At 44.5% G+C, this 23181-nt stretch overlaps 1 protein-coding gene across 4 annotated transcripts in view; it reads right to left on the bottom strand.

Moving 5' to 3' along the window:
* Positions 1-23181, bottom strand: part of frg1 (FSHD region gene 1) — a 79214-nt gene that overhangs the window by 49393 nt on the left and 6640 nt on the right. For all 4 annotated transcript variants that reach the window (XR_009130220.1, XM_058076500.1, XM_058076490.1 and 1 more), the window contains one exon: positions 5325-5381. Coding sequence is in view for 1 of the 4 variants with exons in the window: in XM_058076478.1 (XP_057932461.1) it covers positions 5325-5381 (57 nt within the window). In the remaining 3 variants the exon portion in view is untranslated. The remainder of the gene's footprint in view (positions 1-5324; positions 5382-23181) is intronic.

Here is a 23181-nt window from a genome sequence, read left to right on the forward strand (position 1 = left end):
CAGGTGGGAGGGATGCTAACCGACCCGAGTTCGATTCCCTGCTCTGGCATCTCTGTGTGGCGTGAATGGTTGTTTGTCTATATGTGCCCTGTGATTGGCTGGCCACCAGTCCAGGGTGGACCCCACCTCTCGCCCCAAGACAGCTGGGATAGGCTCCAGTATGCATGCTAATATTTGGAATGTGGTCCCGTAATATTAGAGCTTGCCCCCCCAACCCAATTTGCCAACTTTTTCTAATTTGTGTGTCATAATAATATGAGAAGTTAATATTTCCTGCTGCATGAACATAAAATGACATTTTTAGACGTGTCAAAAATAGAATGTTAACAGTGGGAACTAATTCATTCCAATAATTACATGAACGTCTTTAGCATAATTAATACATGCACATGGTGACAGGTCGGCAGCCTGAGGGCCCCCCCTCGCCCCCCCCCAGAGTCTGCTGCTCTTTAATAGCTTTATTCTTTATAGCTGAACACAACAGCAGTGTAATCCTCCTATACTCGATGCATAATGTATGCATCCTATACTGTATATACTGTATGTATACTGTGTATACTGTATGAATACTGTATATACTGTATGTATACTGTATCTGTATGAATACTGTATATACTGTATGTATACTGTATCTCCAACACATCTCCAGTGTGCTCATCCAGGGAAGGAGGCTTTCTCATGGTCATTAGATGACCATGAGATGCATTCACTGACACTGAAAATTCCAAGAGTGTTCATTATGCGTTTATGTGTGGGCCAAATAACGAGAAATGAAAAACAATAAATGGATATTTTCATCACTGTCTACCGTGACTATTAAAGGGTCCCTGACTCATCAACTTAGCTTAAATGTCTTATATTCCAGTTCCATATTCCAGTTCAATATTGCAATTCAATATTCCAGTTCCATATTCCAGTTTAATATTCCAATTCAAAATTCCAGTTCCATATTCTAGTTCAATATTCTAATTCAATATTCCAGTTCCATATTCTAATTCAATATTCGAGTTCCATATTCCAGTTCAATATTCCAATTCCATATTCCAGTTCAATATTCCAGTTCCTTATTCCAGTTCAATATGCCAATTCAATATTCCAGTTCCATATTCCAGTTCCATATTCCAGTTCAATATTCCAGTTCCATATTGCAGTTCAATATTCTAGTTCCATATTCCAGTTCCATATTGCAGTTCAATATTCTAGTTCCATATTCCAGTTCAATATTCCAGTTCCACCATACATGCCCACCTGGAAGTCCCCAAGGTGGGGTTCTTCCAACACCCACGCTGTCCCAGCAGCCACCCACAAGAGTCCTGCTGGTTCCGATGAGCATGCCTCCCCGGCCATGCCCCAGGTCACTCCACCCCAACCCTTTGTGACTCCGGACTTTGGGACATCTGGGATCCGTCCTTAGAGGGGGGGGGGGGGGTACTGTCATACATTGTCTGTCTGTTTACTTTCTCTTTTACACCTTAGTTCTGCTTTTGGTGTGTATTGTTGTGTTTCTGTTGCATTCACTTTCCTTGTTACATGCGAATGCTAATTTGGTCTTTGATTATTGTGTTTAGCTTCTGGCGTTTGTCCTTGGAGCTCCGCATGTTCTGGATCTTTCTGTTGGTCCCCCCTCCTGCTCTACTGGCGCTATTACAACATTTTTACCTGCACTTGGGTCCTGTCCCTCTTGGGGTGCGGCCAACTCGACACCACGCCTTGTCGTCAATAAAACTCCACAAACCAAAGAACCAAAGATGAGAATCTAAAACTGAGGTACTAGAATCGTTTTAGCCCCCAACTGTCGTCTGTCAGCACGTTGCAGTGCATAATAATATTCATAATAATATTCATCACCTTGACAAAACACACCGCCACCATTTTATTTACCCCGACAGGAAAAACAAGAGGTGGCATCTGTAAAGCTGAAGAAAAACTCAATGAAACCAAAGCAATTAGAGATCTATGACTTCCTGTAGAGGGATGCTAACCAGGTGGGAGGGATGCTAACCGACCCGAGTTCGATTCCCTGCTCTGGCATCTCTGTGTGGCGTGAATGGTTGTTTGTCTATATGTGCCCTGTGATTGGCTGGCCACCAGTCCAGGGTCCAGGGTCCAGGGTCCAGGGTCCAGGGTCCAGGGTCCAGGGTCCAGGGGCCAGGGTCCAGGGTCCAGGGTCCAGGGTCCAGGGACACCACGCCCTGTCGTCAATCAAACTCCACAAACCGAAGAACCAAAGATGAGAATCTAAAACTGAGGTACTAGAATCGTTTTAGCCCCCAACTGTCGTCTGTCAGCACGTTGCAGTGCATAATAATATTCATAATAATATTCATCACCTTGACAAAACACATTATCATCTTGCCTGGGGGGGGGGTAAGGTGGTGCAGGTGTGCCTAATTCAGTGCACATGCCACGGCAGCACAAACACCAGCTATTTCAAAAGTTCTTTGTGGCCGGTGTCGATATGCTAACGAGGCGTTACGGGGGCAGTGGAGCGTGGGGACAAACCGAGTGGGAAGACAAAGACGGCCTCATTTGGCGTAATGATGGCCGTTTAACCACCGGGTGCTCCGGCTAGCTGCTAATAAACTGGCTACAAATCGAGTGTGAAGACAAAAAGTTTCAACTTGCTGACGCTTTGTGTTCAAACACACACATACATACATATACACACACACACACGTTTGCCCTAAATCACCAATATGAGCACAATTGTTGGGATCGTTGCTACGCTTTTTTTAAAGCAGCAACTTGAACGTTTGGATCAAAAACTAACTTTCCGCTGTAGTCCAGTGATGACCGCTCGCCGCCATTTGGACGTACACAGGAACACTTTTTGGAAGATTGAGTGCTATTGCATCGACCTTGGTGGCGCCCCCCTGGCCCATTGCTAAGGTCGTTGCTAGCATCATATCATTGCTTATTCCTGGTCCCAGTGGCTATAAAATATGGCCTCTATCCTTATCCCGTGCCGGTGCTGTAGCTGTGATGCATTCACAGGAGATTGGACAGATAAGCCCCATCACCCCCCCCCCCCCCCCCCCCCCCCCTTTGTGGAAGCCGTTAATAGCTTGGAGGGGGGAGGGAATGACTTGCTTGTTTAACAACAATGCTGACGAGCTGGCCTAAGAACGTCCGTCACACGCCACCAAAAGTTCCAAAAGTTCCCCCTTGGTGGGATTTCAAGAGGAAAGGGAACACGTCACGTGACAAAGGTTGTTTGTAAACAAATTGAAAACAAATAAAGAAATAGAGCAGCGCGTTGTCCAAGTGTGGCTGGGGTGTTTTTCTACAGGGGGGGTTACGGTACTGTACTGGGTAGCGGTAGTCCCAAGGAGAAGCCAGAGATGGAAAAGCCTATTCAGTGTCCCGTTTGAAAAGCCTTGGTCTTGCTGGTGAAACACGCAAGCAGACAAAAGCAGCCGGCTTTTATGGTAAAAAAAAAAAAATCACTCAAAAGTCCATCAATATATTCCAAATATGAATATATACAGTATGTCAAGTGAGAGTGGCAATGAAGTTCATTTAAAAAAAGTATTCTATATGAATAAAATCAAATTCACTTTTCCATTCCGGTATCAAAAGATCAGCTTTGAAAGTTTGAACCGAAATAAAATGTTTTATTTCATGTCTTTTGCCTCGACTATCAACGGACTTTATTTTTTTTCAATTGAAGTTCATCAAAGTGACTCCAGCGTGAAGTCGTCGTCCAACCACATTTTCATCATGATTTTTAATCCCATTCATTTCCGTTGATGTAATGCCGCCTATCATGTCAAAGAAAAAATGATTTCTTGTGGCATTTCATTCAATTTCTTTGAAAACAATTAACTTTTGATATGATGAAAAGGGACATTTCTGATATGGATGTATATATATCGGAATATGGAGCGGGTTGGAAGTGACTTGAAACCAAATGTGTTGCATTTTTTATGGAAACAATGAATTGTCATGCTGCAATTATTCCTTTATTTTATGACACACACACACACACGCGCGGCCTAATGAGATTTTCTTCTCTTCCTGCTCCACTGGTAATTAGTTTTATTAAGGCAGAACAAAATGATGGCGTGTCAGCAAATGCAAAAGTGAATATTAATGAAAAGGCAAATGGGAATTGCTGCTTGAGCACGGAGAGTAGTACTCGCAGGGAGGAATACTTTCCTTTTGTTCACGGACAACTTGGAGGGCTCTCATAAGATCTCGTAAGACCACAATGTGGAACAAACCCACCTGTTTGGTGGCACCAGGCCTGGATGATAATCAAGTGGAATTGAACCGGATCATTTTGCCAGCCTGGGTAAATATCACCATGTGAACACATGTTGGTTTTCCTGGCATCACGAGGGTTCACTCTGTGCATTGCTTCTTTGTTGCATTGAGCAACAGCATGAACGGGGTGAGCTTTTGTGTCAGTCATACAGACCCTGTCTGTGTGTCTGGGTGGGTGGGTGTAGGCGGGGCCGCTAGCATATGCACAGAGTACAACGTAGGACAAATGTAATGAGTAGATTGCAAAACACAGTAATCCCTCGTTTTTCAAATCCTAACTCCTTCAATGCCAGTTCCCCCGGGCATGCCATCCCCCGGAGGGGTCCTTCCACCACCCCCAGTATCCCGGGCGTCCCCCGTAGGGGTCCTTCCACCACCCATAGTATCCCGGCCATCCCACCCACGGTATCCCAGCCGTCCCCAGGAGGGGTCCTTCCACCACCCATGGTATATACTGATATTGTACAGCCGTTACAGTGCTCAACACCTCATCACCGATATCAATGTAATGATATCATCCAGCACAGTGATACCATCCAGCACATCCCCCAGCCGATACCAAAAGAGCTACTACGGCGATATCGCACAGCACTTCATTGCGGATACTGACATAAACTGATATCAATAAAGCAAAATCAACTAGCAGTTCATCAACGATATCGACATCAATCAATACCAGTATCGCACAGCATTGATTCAACAATGTACATAATCCATCCATCCATTTTCTATAGTGCTTATTAGGCTTGAAGACAGCTGGGATAGGCTCCAGCATGCCCACGACACCCTGTCCGTACATGATATCCTCCATTATGTTCTGTTTCCGATATCAGATATTTATATACCAGATATATTTGTATACCAGATATACTTTTTAGATATTATTATTTTAGATATTATTTTTTAGATGTGGAACGTAAAGCTATCAGTGAAAGTCTTCCTTGTGGTGTGCCCCAAGGCTCTGTACTGGATTCCCTGAACATCCACTAAGTTCCATTTTGGTAAAAACTAACTGTTTTTAACAATTATTAAATATTAACAATAATTATTTTTCTCACCTCTGTCTCTTGTCCTTCCTCCTGCAGAAGACGGTTCCCCGCTTCGTCAGCCGGCGTCTAAAAGTAAAACAAAAAATGGCGTCAACATACAAGCTGCTGTTTGTACTTTTCAGCACGAAGGGATGACGGTTCCGTTTGGGAGCGTTTGAATTGCTAGCAAACACGCTAATCAGTGAAGGCAGGTGTCCGTGAAATGCGACACGTGCTGCTGCTCAAAGCTCTCCGCCGTCGTTTGCTCAGGGACGCTGACGGACGGCAGCCATCTTGTAAATACCTTATTTTGGTGAGAATCTGACCAAAACTGTGGTGGAATGTGGCCCTTTTGTGGTCGAATCCGACCTACTCTTACTCCAAAACCTGCACACAGATGCAAATGGTAGATCTGGGGCCACATTGTACCGTTAGAACCTCATTAAAAAGTCACTTTTGCTTCATGGGGAGGAAAAAACAGCGATCAATGTGCTCATATTTTTGGCTACACTTGTACTGCTCCCGCGTCCGAGTGCAAAGACACCATGATGAATGAGAGCGCTCCCAGATAGGAAATCTCCTCCCGGCTTGCCCGTGGGGCCCCCACCCCTCCAATCCGTCCGCTAATAAAAGCATTAGTCCTCCAAATGGAACACTTTACTGGGCCATCCCGCCAAAAGCACCAGCTCCAATTCAAGCCAATTAGGGAGGCCGGCGCCCCGGCCGAGGCGTGATAGCCGGCGCCGACCGGATCAAGCGCTTCACGCGGAAGGCCGCCCGCGCTGACCTTGATGTGACGTACCTGCCAGGGAAGACAAGTGTGAGGAAGAAAGGATTTTGTATTAATATGCCAAGAAGTGAGTGATGCTGCATACGTTGCAGCTTTGTCATATTGCTATAAAAAATGAAATAATTTCGGTAAATGTTGTAATTGTAATGACTTTATTCACATAATATCAGGGCTCGACAATAACGATGTACCGATGGCCCGGGGCAAGTTCAAACAAAATTCGGGCAAGTAAATCCAATCATTAATATTCCCGTCGGGCAAGTGCACTTTAGCATGCCGTACTGCCAAGAGTTTTTTTTAAAGCGGTTCTTGTTGGGTGTTGGTAAAACACGGACTGCGTAATTCCGATGGTAATTTGCAAACCAATCCTTGCAAATCTTGAAATGGACCAATCAGAATCGTTTATTTAGACCGCGGTCCGTAATCCACAATCCGCGTTTTACCCACACCCGTTCTTGTTCGCGATCAACCAGTCAGCGATCGTTTTACTAGGAAAACATCTATCATGGCGTCCCTGCCAACATCGTCTAATTCTTCAACAACTTCTGAAGGAAAACACCAAAAAGTGATGAACCAGTGCCTCCTAAACAAGTATTTTATTAGCGGCAGCAAATCAAATGATGGCACAGGTGAGTGAATCACATTGCTGTGACAATTTGAAGTGGTCACAATGAAACACCACCCATTAGATCCAATACCAAGTGCTGATTTTGCACAAGCTGCAAAATCTAGCGGTTCAATTTCTCTGTGTATTTTTCTCACCTTTGCTTCACAAATTATTGTTTGACCATTGAGCATTTTTTTCCGGATTAAAAACACTTTACTAGTACACAAATGTGTCTATTCAATAATGTTTAATTGTGGTGCACAACTTAAATATCACTGCTTACTACGACTACGATGTGTAAGATAGCATGTCTGAAAATTTGTGGAGATGTATGTTAAATACATCTCCACAATTTTCAGACATTCCTCCAAATACAATGCATCAGTACTATTATCTGATGAATTATCAGCATATATTGATATATGATATCATTATGGCACTTTTCATTTTACATGGGGCAAGTTCGGGCAAGTAGTTCTCACCTTAAGGATTCCCCATGGGCAAGTAATTTTTGTTTTTAACGTAGAGCCCTGAATATTTTAACTTTATTCCCATAACATAACAACTTTTCCTCCAACCTAGTATTATTCTCAAAAATGATCATTTTATTTGGTTTGTTTCTCATAAGATGACAGTTTTTTTTGAAAGATCATGTATTTTTTCTGTAATATTTCAACTCAATGACATTATTTATCCTCATAACATGATGTGTTTATTCTTCTTACAATATTACTTTTTTTCTCGTAATATTTTAAACTTTATTCCCAAAATATTACGACTTTTCCTTCAACCTATTATTCCAAAAATGATCATTTTATTTGGTTTTGTTATTTTCTCATAAGATGACAGCTTTTTTTGAAAGATCATATATTTTTTCTGTAATATTTCAACTCAATGACATTATTTATCCTCATAACATGATGTGTTTATTCTCATGAAATTAATCTTATAATATACTTTTTTCTTGTAATATTTTAACTCTATTCCCATAACATTTTCCCCACCCATTCCTGCTGTTTTTAATTTCCCAGGTATTTAAACTTTCTTCCTTTTTCCTGTAATACTCAAACAGTTTCCCTAATCCGATTTTCACAAAATGACAACGATAGTCCCTGTTTTGTTTGTTTCTCAAAATGATATTATTTTATTGTTATTCTGAAAAAATGACGAAGATTTTTGCCGCTCTCTTTTTAAACCTTAATTGCGTGCTGCTAATTTCATTGTAAGACCGGAGCTCTACATTTTTTTTAAACCAGACGAGGTAATATTACAACACTAAAGTAGGGACTTATAAGGATGCAGAAATCATAGAACTAATAGCTAATAACAGTAATGTATATTTTAGTATTTTTCCACGAAGACCAGATGATGCATCCTGATTCTTAAATCACGTCAGCCCTCAGGGTCGAAATAGCAGAAGCAGGAAAAAAAAAAGAAGAAGTGTTATTTGCTTAGAAGAGGGTGGTGGTGTGGATAAAGAATCGTGTTGTTGTTTAGCCTTTGGGCTAAATCAATGAATTTTAATAAAGCTAGCACCGGTCCAGGTCTGGTGGAGGTGCTGACCCAGGAGGACACGGCAGCACATTCCTATTTCTTATTATTAATGGCGGCGCACGCAAAGCATGGAGAGCTAGGAACTGACTTGGATCACTTCTTGTTGGCCGCCGGGAAAAACATGAAAAACAAATAAGAAGCAGCTTCTTGGAGAGAGACAGGGGACCCTGAAGGACCCTGAAGGACCCTGGAGGACCCTGAAGGACCCTGAAGGACCCTGAAGGACCCTGAAGGACTCTTTTGTCTCTTCATACGAAGCCCGGCCAAGTCGGACCCTGACATGACCACCGTACGCTCCTGGGTCCACTTCTGCAGACCTGCAACAGGCCCAACCAGTTTGTGTCTTTTTGCAGCACACCATGCACACTCACATGTGTACCGCTAACCCTTTGGCCTGGGGGGGGGGGGTTCCCTCCTGATTTTTACCATGTGACCTTGCACGGCTCCTCGGGAGGCTTACTTGCTGCACTCTCTGAGTGTGCACGCTATAGCAGCCCCGCCTCCTGCCACAGAGACAAACAGCGACCGTGTTTGACTGACAAGAGGTCTCATTCCGTACAAGCCATTGTTCTATGACGGGCCATGGCCATCATTTTTCCACTTTTATGACCTTTAAATGTTGTATTCTCCTTTTAAAAGATGCCGTTTCAGCCAAATGAGGTTTTTAGGTTTTAGCCCCCCCCCAGCCATAAGGGCCAATTTGTCCCGGCTGATATCCAGACTGACAAGCGTTCCTCACACACGCTGACAGCACACAGGAGCCGCCCCCCCCCATGCCTTCATCCAGCATGGGGGGGGGGGGGGGCCTTAATGCGGTTCTGGTAGCCATACCCCCAACCTTCAAGGTCCCGAGAGTCCTGCTCACGCATGACAGAAATATATTCCCCAACAAAATTCCTCTTTTTGGACATTTCCCATCGCAATCAGAATTCCTTTCAGCAGCAAAGCCGCACGCTCTCATTTGTGGTTTCTTCCTTTTGGGATGGAAACATTCCGTCCTCAGGACAAGAAAGTCCAAATAACAGACCAGGACTTTGGCGGAATGGCTGGAGATGTTCCCTCAATGTTCTCCTCACTTCAAGCGATGCACCTCGGATCGATACGCACCGGAATTCTTACTAATACGGAACACAGGACTCCTTCAAAGGGGAGGGTGAATGAAAGGATGAATGGATGAAGGTCACGGCGACCTCATGAAAGAATGAATGGATGAAGGAAGAATGGATGAAAAGAATGAATGAATGAAAGAATTAATGGATGAAGGAAGAATGGATGAAAAGAATGAATGAATGAATGAAAGAATGAATGGATGAAGGTCACACCGGCCTCATGAAAGAATGAAGGAAGAATGATGGATGAAAAGAATGAATGAATGAATGAAAGAATGAATGGATGAAGGTCACAGCGACCTCCACGTGACCAGGCAAGGCGACTCCACTGCTTTTAGTATCTCTGGGGACTGGGGGGAAGGAGGGAGGGGAGGGAGGGGTTATTACAGTCTTCTAGCCCTTCTAGCACCAATTTAAAAATATCTGCCCCCTTTCCCCCACCAACATGACATCAAGCCCCCAGGGGGGTAAAAAAGCGGACAGTTATGAGAAGAAGTCATAACGTTTTGTAGAAGAAGAAAAACAAATACCATCAAGTAAAACCTCACATCATTCACTAGCCACTGGTAAATGATCCAGGTAGAATGTACAACATACACACAATTTGTACAAGATCCTATCTTTATGTTGATAATAATTTTCTTTCCTGGGCAGTCCTTGAATGCACCATAGTTGTGGTAAGATGTGTCATGGATTACTGACACGCAAGACAAGACATCAAGGCTGCCGATGAGGGAAGAGGGGCTCACTCCTTTAAATTGGGCTCTAAATGATAACAACGATGTTACATTACCAGAATTGTTAGAACCCCTGGGGTCACCAAACCCCCAAAACAACCAAAAAAGTCGCTTGTTTATATCCTTGTGTATATGAATGTGGATGGGAATGGTTGTTTGTCTATATGTGACCTGGGATTGGCTGGCCACCAGTCCAGGGTGGACTCCACCTCTCGCCTGAAGAGCTGGGATAGGCTCCAGCACCCCCAGACCCTCGTGAGGACAAGCGGTAGAAAATGAATGAATGAATATCCTTGTGTCCGCTCTTATTTTGAATGCAGGAAGTGTGTTGTGTGTGTTGATGATGTCACTCGGACTTCTCAGGCTGTCAGTGGGCATGGTAAAACACAACAGGGTGTCAACACACTCATGCAGCCGCACTAGCATGCTAGCATGCTCTGCTAAAAGCCTCCATTCACACTCTAAGAGACGACTTTCCAAAGCTTTATGCCGCCGTTCCGACATGTTTCGGTCGGAACAGGGCGGGTTAGTGTTTGGGATGAGATTCCACCACGATTGAGCAGTCCGTGGGGGAAGCGCTTCTCCTCAGGATGACAGCATTTCATTCCCATGATGTCACTTTCCACGAGAAATCAGTTTTTTATTGGCCAATTCCAAGATTCCAGGGAAATGATAGGGTCCTAGAATTAGGACTTGATGTGTGTAATTATAGGACTTTTTCTTTGGGGGTGACCCAAATACTTATTATTGTGAGAGAGGAAAAAAGGTAAGAAAGCACATTTAGCAAATTCCTTTGCTGTTAAATAGCGGCAGCCACATTAAAAGGTGAATTGAATGAAATATGAAAGGAGGGTTTAAAGCTTATCACGGGTGACCTGGAGGCTTTTTAAATGACTACAAATGTGAGGAGTGAAAATGTGAAAGGTAATTGGAACGAGGCTTTGATGAGGCAAAGCTCTGCGGGCCTTGCTAGAGTTGGGAGGCTCCTTGAGGAGGTGGCAGGTGGAAACGGGCTCATCATGAAGCCGCACCAGGTCGGGGCCGCCGCATGGCCGCCCCTCCGTGGCCTCCTCGCGGCGACAGCTGTCACCTTTTCTTCCGGGCTTGGGGATGCCAGGGATGAGTGGAAGTGTGCGACGTGACGGCATGGAAGGAGGAAACCAGAATAAAGCTCTGCTTGTGCTCCCACGAACCAACCAAGCCAGTACCAGGAACCAGGACCATCACGGTTACATTTTTCCCATCAGAATAAAACTTCCTTTCTCCAGCAAATTCCGGACAAGGTCTTTGAAGATGTTTTCTTCTTTTCTTCCCCGGAAGATGGTGCCTGATTGTTACTGGACTACGTTAAAAAGCCATAACATTTCAGTATGTGGAAAGAATGAATGGATGAAGGAAGAATGGATGAAAAGAATGGATGAATGAATGAAAGAATGAATGGATGAAGGACACAGTGACCTCATGAAAAAATGAATGGATGAAGGAAGAATGGATGAAAAGAATGGATGAAAAGAATGGATGAATGAATGAAAGAATGAATGGATGAAAGACACAGTGACCTCATGAAAGAATGAATGGATGAAGGAAGAATGGATGAAAAGAATGAATGAATGAATGAATGAAAGAATGGATGGATGAAGGTCACAGCGACCTCATGAAAGAATTAATGGATGAAGGAAGAATGGATGAAAAGAATGAATGAATAAATGAAAGAATGAATGGATGAAGGTCATGGCAACCTCATTAAAGAATGAATGGATGAATGAATGAAAGAATGAATTGATGAAGGTCACAGCGACCTCCTGAAAGGATGAATGGATGAAATGAATGAATGAATGAATGAAGGTCACAGCAACCTCATAGAAACAATACAAGCAGATGATGTTTGCTAAATACAAGGATGAAGAGTCTTGAACCAGTCATGATGTGCTATATATATCACTATATTGACACTTACTATGGTACCCATTATGGCATTGGATGCTCATATCACCGAGTACTTTGGTACGGGACAAAAAATTACAAAATTAAAAAAAAATAAATAAATAAATAAACAACCTTAAACTGTATTATGGAAAGCAGGAAGTGAACAAATGTAACAGTTAGTGATTGTAAAAGTACCAGATGGAGGGGTAGGATTTAACAAGCTTTGCTTCTTCATACTCCTTTTGGACATGTGGAACTGGGAACTGATTATGGGATGCACTCAATTGGAATCTGATGCATGTTCAAATGAAATTAAACCATTACCATTACTACTACTACTTCTGCTACGAGTATTACTACTCAGCGTTTGAGCCCAGAGTTGAAGACAGTGGCAGCGGTTGGAGTTGAGGTCACTTCTATTTCAGGAGCAGACAGTCAGACTCCGGCAGCCGGCAAAGAAGAACAAGAAGAACATTCTTTTGGGCTTGTGAACATGAAACCGAGCAGCAACAGGAAGTCAGTCGGTGTGCGGCTGACACTCCAAATTAAAACATATCATTAACCAGCGCTGTCAGAGTTGGTACTTTGCCCTGGTGTGGACGGCAGTCTTAAAGATGAAGTTGAAGTAAAGGCCAGCATGACGCACCTTTTACAGTCAGGAACAGATGATTGACATGGGCTAAGATCACATGCAGTATATATGAACTATGATTGACAGGGCTAATATTGAGATGAATGACATATGCTGTACAGTGGAATGCTACCAAACTCAAGTCAACCTGGCTAGAAATGTTCTCTTTGGAAGTCATCCATGGTGGTTTTCACAAGCAGGAAGGACCGCTAACATCCAATGCTAACATCTAATTCCACCACTTTGTTCAAATTCGATTTTTTTTAAGTGGTCGTTTGCATTGCCACAAAAAGGCGGATGGATTCGTAGCTACAGATAGCGTATGTAACCTTTACGTGACCAACAACATTCTACTAAGCTCATTTCGTCAACGTACCTGCGCATAGATTAACCCTAAAACCGCAGCTTGGTTAATCCTCTTTGGGTCGCTCACTTGATGGATTTGTTCCTGAAGTGGAAGCCAACATGCGGTGGAAGCATCCGCTGATAGCGCTTAGGGAAGCTAATCGAGGCTGAGCCCATCACTGAGCTCCCAATCCATTTGTTTAGTGGGGTTTGCACCTGTCGCCCGCTCCTTCCCCAATAAACACGGAATTATATCTCATCTACTGCGTCTGGAGAGGCGCAGTACTACAACTAGATGTTTAACAATCTACGGGATTGCATGAAAACTAATCCTAAATTACCATTTTACACATGTGCATACATTTGTAACTAATTCATAAAGGCCACAAACACGAGTATGCTAATAGTCATGGCTAAATGCTAACCATAGAAAATAGACCATCACTTTTGTCAAACTTTACTATTGTTTTGGACGTTTAAACTGATAGCGTTTGGTCAGGTTAACTACTAAGCTCTCATATTAGCTAGCACATTGAACTCGTGATTCATAGTAATTTTTAACCTACAGCTTTTTGTCAAGTGGTAGCAAGCTAAAAGTAATGTTTGCTAGCACATTCAACTCAGGTTGTTTTTTTCTAAACTTAGCTACCCGTCCATTTAGCTCATTAGGGCAAAATAACAAAAAAACAGAGTACATACGCGACTATGCTAATAGGCATGACTAAATGCTAACCATAGAAAATAGAAGACAACTTTTGTCAAATTTAGGTCAGGTTAGCTAGTGTGTTAGGTAGCACACTTCAGCTATTTTTTTTTTTTACGATATCCTTTGGTCAAGTTAGCAAGTGCCATCCAGCTAGTAAGCTAGACAGCTAATGTTAGCTAACACATTCAATTGATACTGATACTGTTTTCGATACCTAATGTTCCTGTGTGGGTAGATTTGTTTTCCTAACGGAAATTCTTCTGTCAGGTTATCAGCCTCCTCCAGAGCCAGTTTCATGTAGCTAGCTAGCTCAACTGTGGTACTTTGGTGTTTTACTGGTGTTGATATTGTCTCGTGGCTGTTTTGAAACAAAATCTATTAAAAAAGACAAAAAGTTGTTACCACGTTGGGTTTGTGATTGACGCCTTTGCAAGGAGTGTTTTGTTTGGATTAGCTAGCAGGTAATTAGGACACGTAGGATTTGGCTGCCCTCGTTCATGTCTCGAGATGTTTGAAATGACGCGCTAACGAGTAGTGGATGAGACCTTCTGATAATCCATGTCGTCATTCCTGCTTTGAAAAGAGGAAGTAAAAGACAAACAAAGCACTCAGCGGAAGCCCAGTTTCTCTTCCTGATTAGCTGGGATGCGGACCCCTGCCAGTGGCGCTTAATCAGGACTAATAAGCCCCCTAAAGCCTCGCAAACATGGTTTGCGTATATCAACATTAACGTTCACGTGTACGGGGGCTGCATTGGGTTGATAAATAGGAATGGAAACAGGAGTTGAGAACTTTGATCCTATGATTAGAAGGGATTCTTAATTGTCGGGAGTCAAGCCGAGTTAGGAGCCGCTTTAGGGTGTCGCCGGCGTCCCGCATGTGGGCGATCAATAACAGTGGCATTGCTAAGGACGGAAATAAACTGAAGAAAGCACTAAAGCGCTTGGAGCGCTCACTGCGGGAATAGATTAGCGGCTAAACCTGTCACACTCCACCAGATTAGCAATAAATCATCCTAATCACTTCATCAACAATACCTCTTAGTTGCTTTTTACTGCCGTGTGCTGCTTTATGTTCCACCAGCAGGAGGCGGGAACCTTTAAACAGGAGCTAACAGGTACCACTTTCGTTTCGACGGGGGAAAAAAACTGAATGTTACGATAAAACACCCATGAGCATCAGCTAAAATCTGACAGATTGCGGATTGCATTCACCTTGCTTTATACAGTGGTAGGAATCATTTTCAGGATTTTCCTTCCTAAATGGATCAGCCATTCCAGGTAAAGATATTACCTTGAATTGGTTTGGTAAGCTCATTGATCCTGGAGAAAGGGTATTTAAGGATGGTGAGAAGAGTCAAAGTGGACCCAAAGACCAGCTCCAAAGACCTCCAACATGATCTTGGTGCAGATTGGTGTCACTGTACATGCATGGGGGTATGATGAAGAAGACAGCGTTCCAAGACAAACACTTGCTACCCACAGTAACATTTGGTGGTGGTTCCATCATGCTGTGGGGCTGTGGGCCCAGTCCAGGTACCGGACATCTTCAAGTTGAAGGTGGTATGGATTCCAGTCGGCATCAGCAGATTGTTGCCAACGGTCTTCAAGAATCAGTGACCAAGTTGAAGTTGGCTGGATCCAACAATCCACCAAGACCATGACCTAAAACACGGCTCCAGTTCTACTAAGGCATCCATGCTGAGGAACAAGTACAACGTTATGGAATGGCCATCTCATATGATTGGAAATCTGTGGTGTGATTTAAAGAGGGTTGTCCATGCTTGGAAACCATCAAACCTGACCCAACTGGAGATGTTTTGGAAAGAGGAATGGTCCAAAATACTTTCAACCAGAATCCAAGCATTTATTTTCTGCAAAAGTAGGATCTACTAAATATTGATGTCATTTTTTTTGTTGGGCGGGCCCAAATTTATGGACGTGCCTACTTTTGTTGATGATTGAATGATCCTATAAAGTTAATTTGACTTGTCATCCATCGCTGTGTTGGTCTGGAATGGCTGATCCCAACAACCGGTCAAGGAACATCTGGAACATCACCGGGGGTGCCCTAACTTTGTCACACCACTGTAAATGTACTCATAATGAAAATACAGAAGATGCTATGAAGAAGAAGATGTTCCCAAGCTTTGGTGGAGGTCTGTCCTCTTGTTGAGCAAGAATAGATTTTCTTCAGAATGAAAGCGGGAGTTGATGTAAAGGGTTTGGAGTGTGGGAGACGTCGTTCTTATTAGTCCTCGCCTAGTTTGGAATTGAAAGTGAAATACGTGAGATGTCGCTGTCTCGGTTTTGATCTGTTTTCTTGCCTCCGTTGTCAAAGTGGTGCAAAGTGGATTTCTTTCATGTGACCGGCATGTTCAAAGTATGGAAAATAAAGATCCATGGATGGCGCCTCGTGCCCGGCATCCCAATAAAACGCAGCGACTGAAGAAGTCAGAACAAAAAACGGGTGCTCACCGTGAACACGCACACACACGGCGGGCCGGGAACGAGGCAAAGCGTGGCCAAGAGCCTTCTGGCAGCTCTTCATGCCAACATGGCCGCCAAGGAGGGATGGATGAGGCGCTGCGGAGGCTCTCGGCAGGCGGAAGAGGCACAGATGCTCCAGTCGGAGTGTCGCCTTCTAAATATATTCCTAAAAGCCGGCCCTCTGAAGCGCTGCTGTGACGTGTGGCTACACGAGTGACCGCGCAAAGCGAACCACGGTGCGAACCGCCCTGACCAGAGTCTTCGTTAGCGGAATGAAACCCTTGTGAAATTACAGTTTTTCCTCTAAATGTTTTTTGTCGTTATACCTGTAAAATTACTGCAGAATTTTTTAATTAGTTTTTTTCATATTTTTCATATTTCTAGAATGTTGTGGGAGCCAAGCAATAAGACTTCTGGCAATTCTGACATGTGACCTTGAATTTTCAGCCGGGTCGTTTCTGAGTTCAACAGGAGAACAACAGCGAGGGCCCTGCGCCGACTGCAGCGTCATGATTAGCCCGTTTCATTTATTCATAAAAAAAGGCGGCGGTTCCACCGGCGTAGCCGTGCTAATCCACGGTGAAATTACACTCTGATGGCGCTTGCCGCACGGTGGCGGGAACTCTGTGCCGCTCCCGCTCCTTCAGTCATCATGAACCTTGGAAGCGTTGCCAAGAAATGACATGGTCTTGTTCCTGTGTCATCCTCCATTTGCAATGACGGCAATTGATCGATTCCAGCCGATGTCCACTCGGGGTGGCGGCCGGCGTACGAGTATGACGAGGATCATGCATTTTACGCTTCGTTTTCAGGAAAAAAGGACTTGTCATTGAACCAGCCTGCATGTGAATCTACCCATTAGCATCCACGGCCGGCGTTAATCACATTTAAACAGCAGACCTTGGATAATTAGCTCTAAATGAGCGGCGGTTCACACCAGTCAAACGGCGTATGACTCCTTTAGAGGCGATTGGCTTTGACACCAATCAAATAATCCTCACTATTGGATATATGAGCACTTTAGTATGCTGCTCCCGTCTAATTAAAAGTTAAAAGGCTAAGCAAACTTACTCCAATTCCTCCTGAGGAGAATTTCAATCAAAGATTTCGTTGGAGTGAGGGGACGGCAGAGGCGGGCGGCGCCTCTTTTCATGCCAAAATGGTGAGAGCCCATATCAAACAACAAAACAATCACCGTAGTAATAGTGACAGTGTGCCAGGGGTCCCGTGTGGTCGCCGAGGCCCCATACAGGCATTTAGAATGAGGGGAACTTTTGGGGGTACATAGTCACGATGTGCCTGTAGCTTACTGCTGGGAACTTCCCCTTCATGACTAACTTCTACCGCTGGTCGGTGGTGCAACTGGGTGGCACAGGTGGCACTCGTGTCAACAGAACAGCTCGGTGATGGAAGGTTGGGACAAGTCCAAACATCTAAACTAGAACTTCACCTCAAGATTTACCTTCTAATATTCACCAGGCCCTCCTAGCCAATAACCTCTGCCCACAAGCTAACCTCCTCCAGGGCCATTTCTTCTCTTCTCCTTTCATTTGGTTAGCCCTAAATTCATTCATTCATTCATTTTCTACCGCCTTTTCCTCACGAGGGTCGCGGGGGGTGCTGGAGCCCATCCCAGCTGAAACAACCATTCCCACTCACATTCATACCTATGGACAATTCGGAGTGGCTAATTAACCTAGCATGTTTTTGGAATGGGGGAGGAAACTGGAGTACCCAGAGAAAACCCACGCATGCACGGGGAGAACATGCAAAATGGCCGAGGGTGGAATTGAACCCTGGTCTCCTAGCTGTGAGGTCTGCGCGCTAACCACTCGACCGCCGCTCGTCAACCTGGAAATATGGCCGCCGCACAGGCCGGTGTTGCAATGACAGCAAAAAGCTTGGCGAATAATAAGAATGGAAGAGAAAACTGGGCTGCACGGTGGTCTGGTGGTTAGCATGGAAGACCTAGGTTGGAATCACCAATGTTTGTTCTGTGTGTGGGGGGGGGGGTTGCTCTGGGTTAGGCTGCTTTCCTCCCACCATCCAAATTCATGCATGTACATTGTACTTTGGTCACAGTTAACTCACAGTTAACTCACATTTAATTAGTTAGTTGATTAGTTGTCAGCCAGACAATAACACCAACGAGGTGGCCATGTTTGGCGTTCAGTGCCAAACCACTCGACTGCCGTGCCGCCCCTTGCCCTAAATTATTTTCTAAAAAAATTGGTAAACCCACCAGTAAAAGGCCGGACAGACCCGGCTGGGTCTAGCGCAGAGGAACCGGGGTAGCGCTGTATTTTACAGATGCCAATACACACGAAGGCATCAAAGCCCAATAGCAAACGTTCTACTCCATAAGCCTGAAGACTAATCCAAGAAGCTTAAGACTAAAAATTGTGTTTATTGATGATTACTTGGGCTACGAAGTGTGCAAGCAAGGGAATTCCGTGATAGGACTTTATTCCCAGTCCAACGTCCATTTAATTGAATATGCTAATGAAGGCCCACCACGCTGGCAAACATAATGAGAAGCAAAAGAGGCCATGGAGGGACCATGGAAGCAAAGCCAAGCGCGAAGCCGTCAAGTGGAAGGCGACCGACGACGCTTCCTCCTTCATTTGGATGGTTACTGGATTCCATCAGGACGCAAATGATGTATCGATCCCGGCTGACCGAGGCCTCCGTCGGCGGAATGCAAATGTGACGAGACCGGACTCAAAGAGCTGCAAATGTCACACAAACGCGTCGCTACCAAAGTCACTTGTGGGGGGGGGGGCAAAAACGGTTTTACACCATATTAAGAGCATTCACCCTGCAAATCAAACGTTATTTATCTGTATTTTTTCCGAAGGCTGATGACTGAAGAAGCTAAAAGGGTTTCTTTTGGTATGTTCCATGTTTATAAAGATGGCTGGGAGTGGAGGCCATGTCGTTTGAAAAATGGCCGGGACTGAATGAGATGGTTGCAAATGATGCATCACCATCCAGCTGGCAGGAGTTTCCAGGGGGAGGAGCGTGCCACGGGTCGAAAATGTTTAGGTCTTGGACTGCAGCCCCCTTAAAAGGGGTGGATCTGCTGTATTACACCTTCCCAAATATCCAATTCTCCCTTTCAGACTTCAGCGACTCCTCTTGCCGACTTTCCCGTTGCTGAGTCAATCCAGTAAGCGATGTCAAACAAATGATTTCATGCTGCTAAAGAGAAACTACCACGATGACTAAGGAAGACTTAATCAGGCATGAAAGACATCGAGGAACCTTCAGCAACAGTTCTTAGTAGATTTCCATGGCTGTGTGTATATATTTCAGCTTAATACGGGAGCTGAAATAATAATCATCATCATCATCATCATAATGAAAGGCCTGGTAAAACCTCTGCTCATGTCCCGTCAATCAAGACCGGAACGCTCACCTTCCCAGCTGCTCGGCGCTAGCACTAAGCTGCCTGCTTCTTAATCCTCTTCTGGCTCGTCAGCAGTCCAGGACATCCTGGCCTCAAGTCCCTTTTCTTGAAATTGACATGCGGGTCCATGCAAGCATGGCTGCCGTTGAGCGAGCTCGGGATGTGATGCTAAAAGTCCTCCTTCGGGCGCTAATGCCTGCTGTCAGTTGACCTCAAGCAGGGCATGCTTCCAGACTGGCGGCCATTGGAGACTCCGAGTCTGTATGCTTGTCTTTGGGATGGCGTGCAAGACATTAGAGATGACTTTCTGGCTTTCCCTCTACTTACGCTTAAGTGCGGGGAGAAGTCAAGGTTAGCTTAAACCAAGGACAAACTCAGCGCTAACGGAAGAAGACAGTGACTCACCAGGTTCCTGTTCCATTAAGTGGGTGCACAGAAGTCGTGATGAAAGTGTAAAAACCTGATCGGAATGAAACGTACGCATCAGCACAGGTTGAAAAGGTTCCAAAGTTCATGCAGTCGGACGAAAAGGACAAACTACAATCTTTATGGGCGGATTTGGAAGAAATACGGAAGTACCGAGCCCCTTTCTCTTTGATCATGAAATCACACCTTTCATTCTCAACCTGTGGAACCAAGAGGAATAATGTCCAATGTCAGGTATGGAAAACCTTGGGAAAAAATTGCTTTGACTGATTTACCGACAGCGCTGTTCATAACTTTATCGAGTCCTTTTTAATCCATATCACACGATGAAAGTGGAACAGCCATCCATCCGTTTTCGATGCCGCTTATCCCCACTAGGGTGGGGGTATGCCGGAGCCTATCCCAGCTGTCTTGGGGTGAGAGGCGAGGTCCACCCTGGACTGGTGGCCAGCCAATCACAGGGCACATATAGACAAACAACCATTCACACTCACATTCATACCTATGGACAATTTGGACTGGCTAATGAAGCTAACAAAACCCGGCTAACCATGCTAATCACTTAGCCTTACTTACATAGTTAAGAACTTCATTCATCCGTTATCCGAACTTCATTTGTGCAGATAACGTTCATGTACCCAACAATACAACATAATACAACACATATAGGCTGTGTTCGAAACCGCATACTGACTACTACTTAGTACTTCCATGCCTATACTATCCACGCTCCATACTGCATACCCAATCCATCAGACAGTATGCAAAGCGTGTACACTACAGCGTACTGCATGATAACCCACAATGCATTGCGCTCCTACCCGAACCGAAATCAACAGACTAAAACTGATTTCACTTTAGCTCTAAACTCTTTAAATACATAACTTTATTGAGATTTTTTAAAATCAGGCGAGAAAGTGGCCGTTTAGATCCCGAGTGTGCCATTTATTTGTCCAAATACCAAACGTTTACAATTTCGTACCGGCGAATTTGACTAAATTTAAGCTAGCTAGTGAGCAACACACTTCAGGTTATTTTCACAAAATAAAACACTCCATTACTTTTCTCAGTACAAAAAAAACATAGTGATAAATCACGGCTTTTACTTACTAAAACAGGAAGCGAACCAACTCGCAATATATCCTGCTTGACACCGCCGTTTGGACTCATCTCGTCCCGGTGACGTCGCGTTGCATCCTGGGTAATTTGGGTATGAGTAGTAAGCTGACGATAAATACAAAATATCTCCGGCAAATGCAGTATGCATCCGGGAACTTCTCGCATACTCAAAAATGGCATACTGCCAGTGTAGAAATACTGCATACTCAATAAGTTAGTATGAGTAGTAGGTAAGTATGCGGTTTCGAACACAGCTACAGTCAACAAATACAAACAAATCAACCATCAATCAACCTCTGTGCGGCCCCGAAAGTGGAACATGGAAGTAAAATAATAATAATAATGTTTGTGGCATCCGGACGTAAACACAGCACACGTCAGCAGACCCCCGAGTTGCCGGGTCAAAATTGATGGCGTACTGCTCTCTGGTTTGCCCGTGTGAAACGCTACACCAAACATGGCCGCCATCGAACACTCTAAAACGTCATGTTTACTTCTTGGTAACTCTCTTATCAGAAAGAGTACACATTTTGTCAGCGCATGGGAGTACTTTGTGTGCTCAGCCGGTACCTGCTATAGAACACAACAACACGGAACGCCGCCCCAAAGCCAAAAAGTTTTGGAATCGGCACGCAGGAAGTAAAAGCGGCGTCAGTCGGAGCAAATTTTAAAAAAAGCCCCCCGCAAAAGCGTGCCATCACGAAGCTTTCAGATGAAAGCGTCAGATTAGCCCGGCAGAGCTATCAGCGCAGGCTCACTCCCGGGATAATTCACGTCTAATCTACGCTCTGCAGGTGTGCACTCGGTGGCGGCGAGGCGAGCACTTTGCCAGAGATTTGCGCTTATCTTGTCAGGAGGAAAAGCACAGACCGGCAAACACACCCCGCATTAAAGGGATGATTTCAATGAGGAAATGCCATCAAGGAAATATGTTTTCATTTTAACATCCCCGCTCTTGCCACTTAGCTTTAATTGGATGTCCGCAAATGGGCCAGGAGGTTTGCCGCCATCCCGATGATAAATAACAACTTTTATTTCACTTGGGAAGCTTTCTTTCCGACTGATCACACGGAAAACTTTTGGAGGAAATGGTGGTATTTATCCTGTTGGGGGGGAGGGGTATTTGACTGGCGGGCCACAGTGGGTTTAGAAATCTGTCCGCGTACAGTATGCATGCATTTACTATGTGTATGCACGTGTCAATGGATGGACTGTATGTACACATATGTATGTATGTATGTATGTATGTATGTATGTATTGGGGTGCACCATAAGTATGGGGCAAATAGGAGGGATTTATTTAATACTATTAAAAAATAAAAATAAAAATAAAAATAGCTCACATACCCGATCATTAAAAAAAAAAAAAAAAAACGCTTTCAAAAAATTGTAAAACATTTCACGTGCTCCAAGTGGAGCCGTCAAGCCCACAAAAAACCTTCACAGCCACCTTAAACGCCCACGCTGCAGCATTTGAGTAGTTTTTACATATATATATATATATTAGGGTGTTCAGAAAAATAAAAGTTTGTGATATTCGTTGTGCTGAGTTTTGATTCAGCTTTACTACCCGAGAGTATTGCACCGCAGTTTGCAATTTCTCCCGCGACATCCCTATCCCGTGCCTCACTACATCCCGGATCCTCAGGGTGGGTGAAGCGATCGCTTGGCGATTGTGGTGACAGGAATGGGTCTGGAGAAGATTTTGTCCGTCGCCTCCATCCCGGCAGGGACTGGCGTGGCCATGGGAGGAGCAATCCTGAAGGTTTTGGAAGAATGGCCTCAAGTCAAACCTTGGCTGGCGGGACTCTGCTTCGATACGACAGCTGCCAACACAGGCGTTCACGGTGGCGCTTGTGCCGTAGTGGAGCGAGCTCTTGGATCCCGACTCCTCTTCCTGGCATGCCGTCATCACATGGCAGAGTTGGTAATGTCAGCGGTGTTTGACCACTTCTTCTCCTCGTCTGGACCAGACATTCCCATCTTTGGGAGATTCAAAGACTTCTGGGGCAGGCTAGACCAGTCCTCCTACGATGCCT

Source organism: Doryrhamphus excisus, chromosome 1 (assembly GCF_030265055.1).
Source record: "Doryrhamphus excisus isolate RoL2022-K1 chromosome 1, RoL_Dexc_1.0, whole genome shotgun sequence".
NCBI lineage: Eukaryota > Metazoa > Chordata > Actinopteri > Syngnathiformes > Syngnathidae > Doryrhamphus > Doryrhamphus excisus.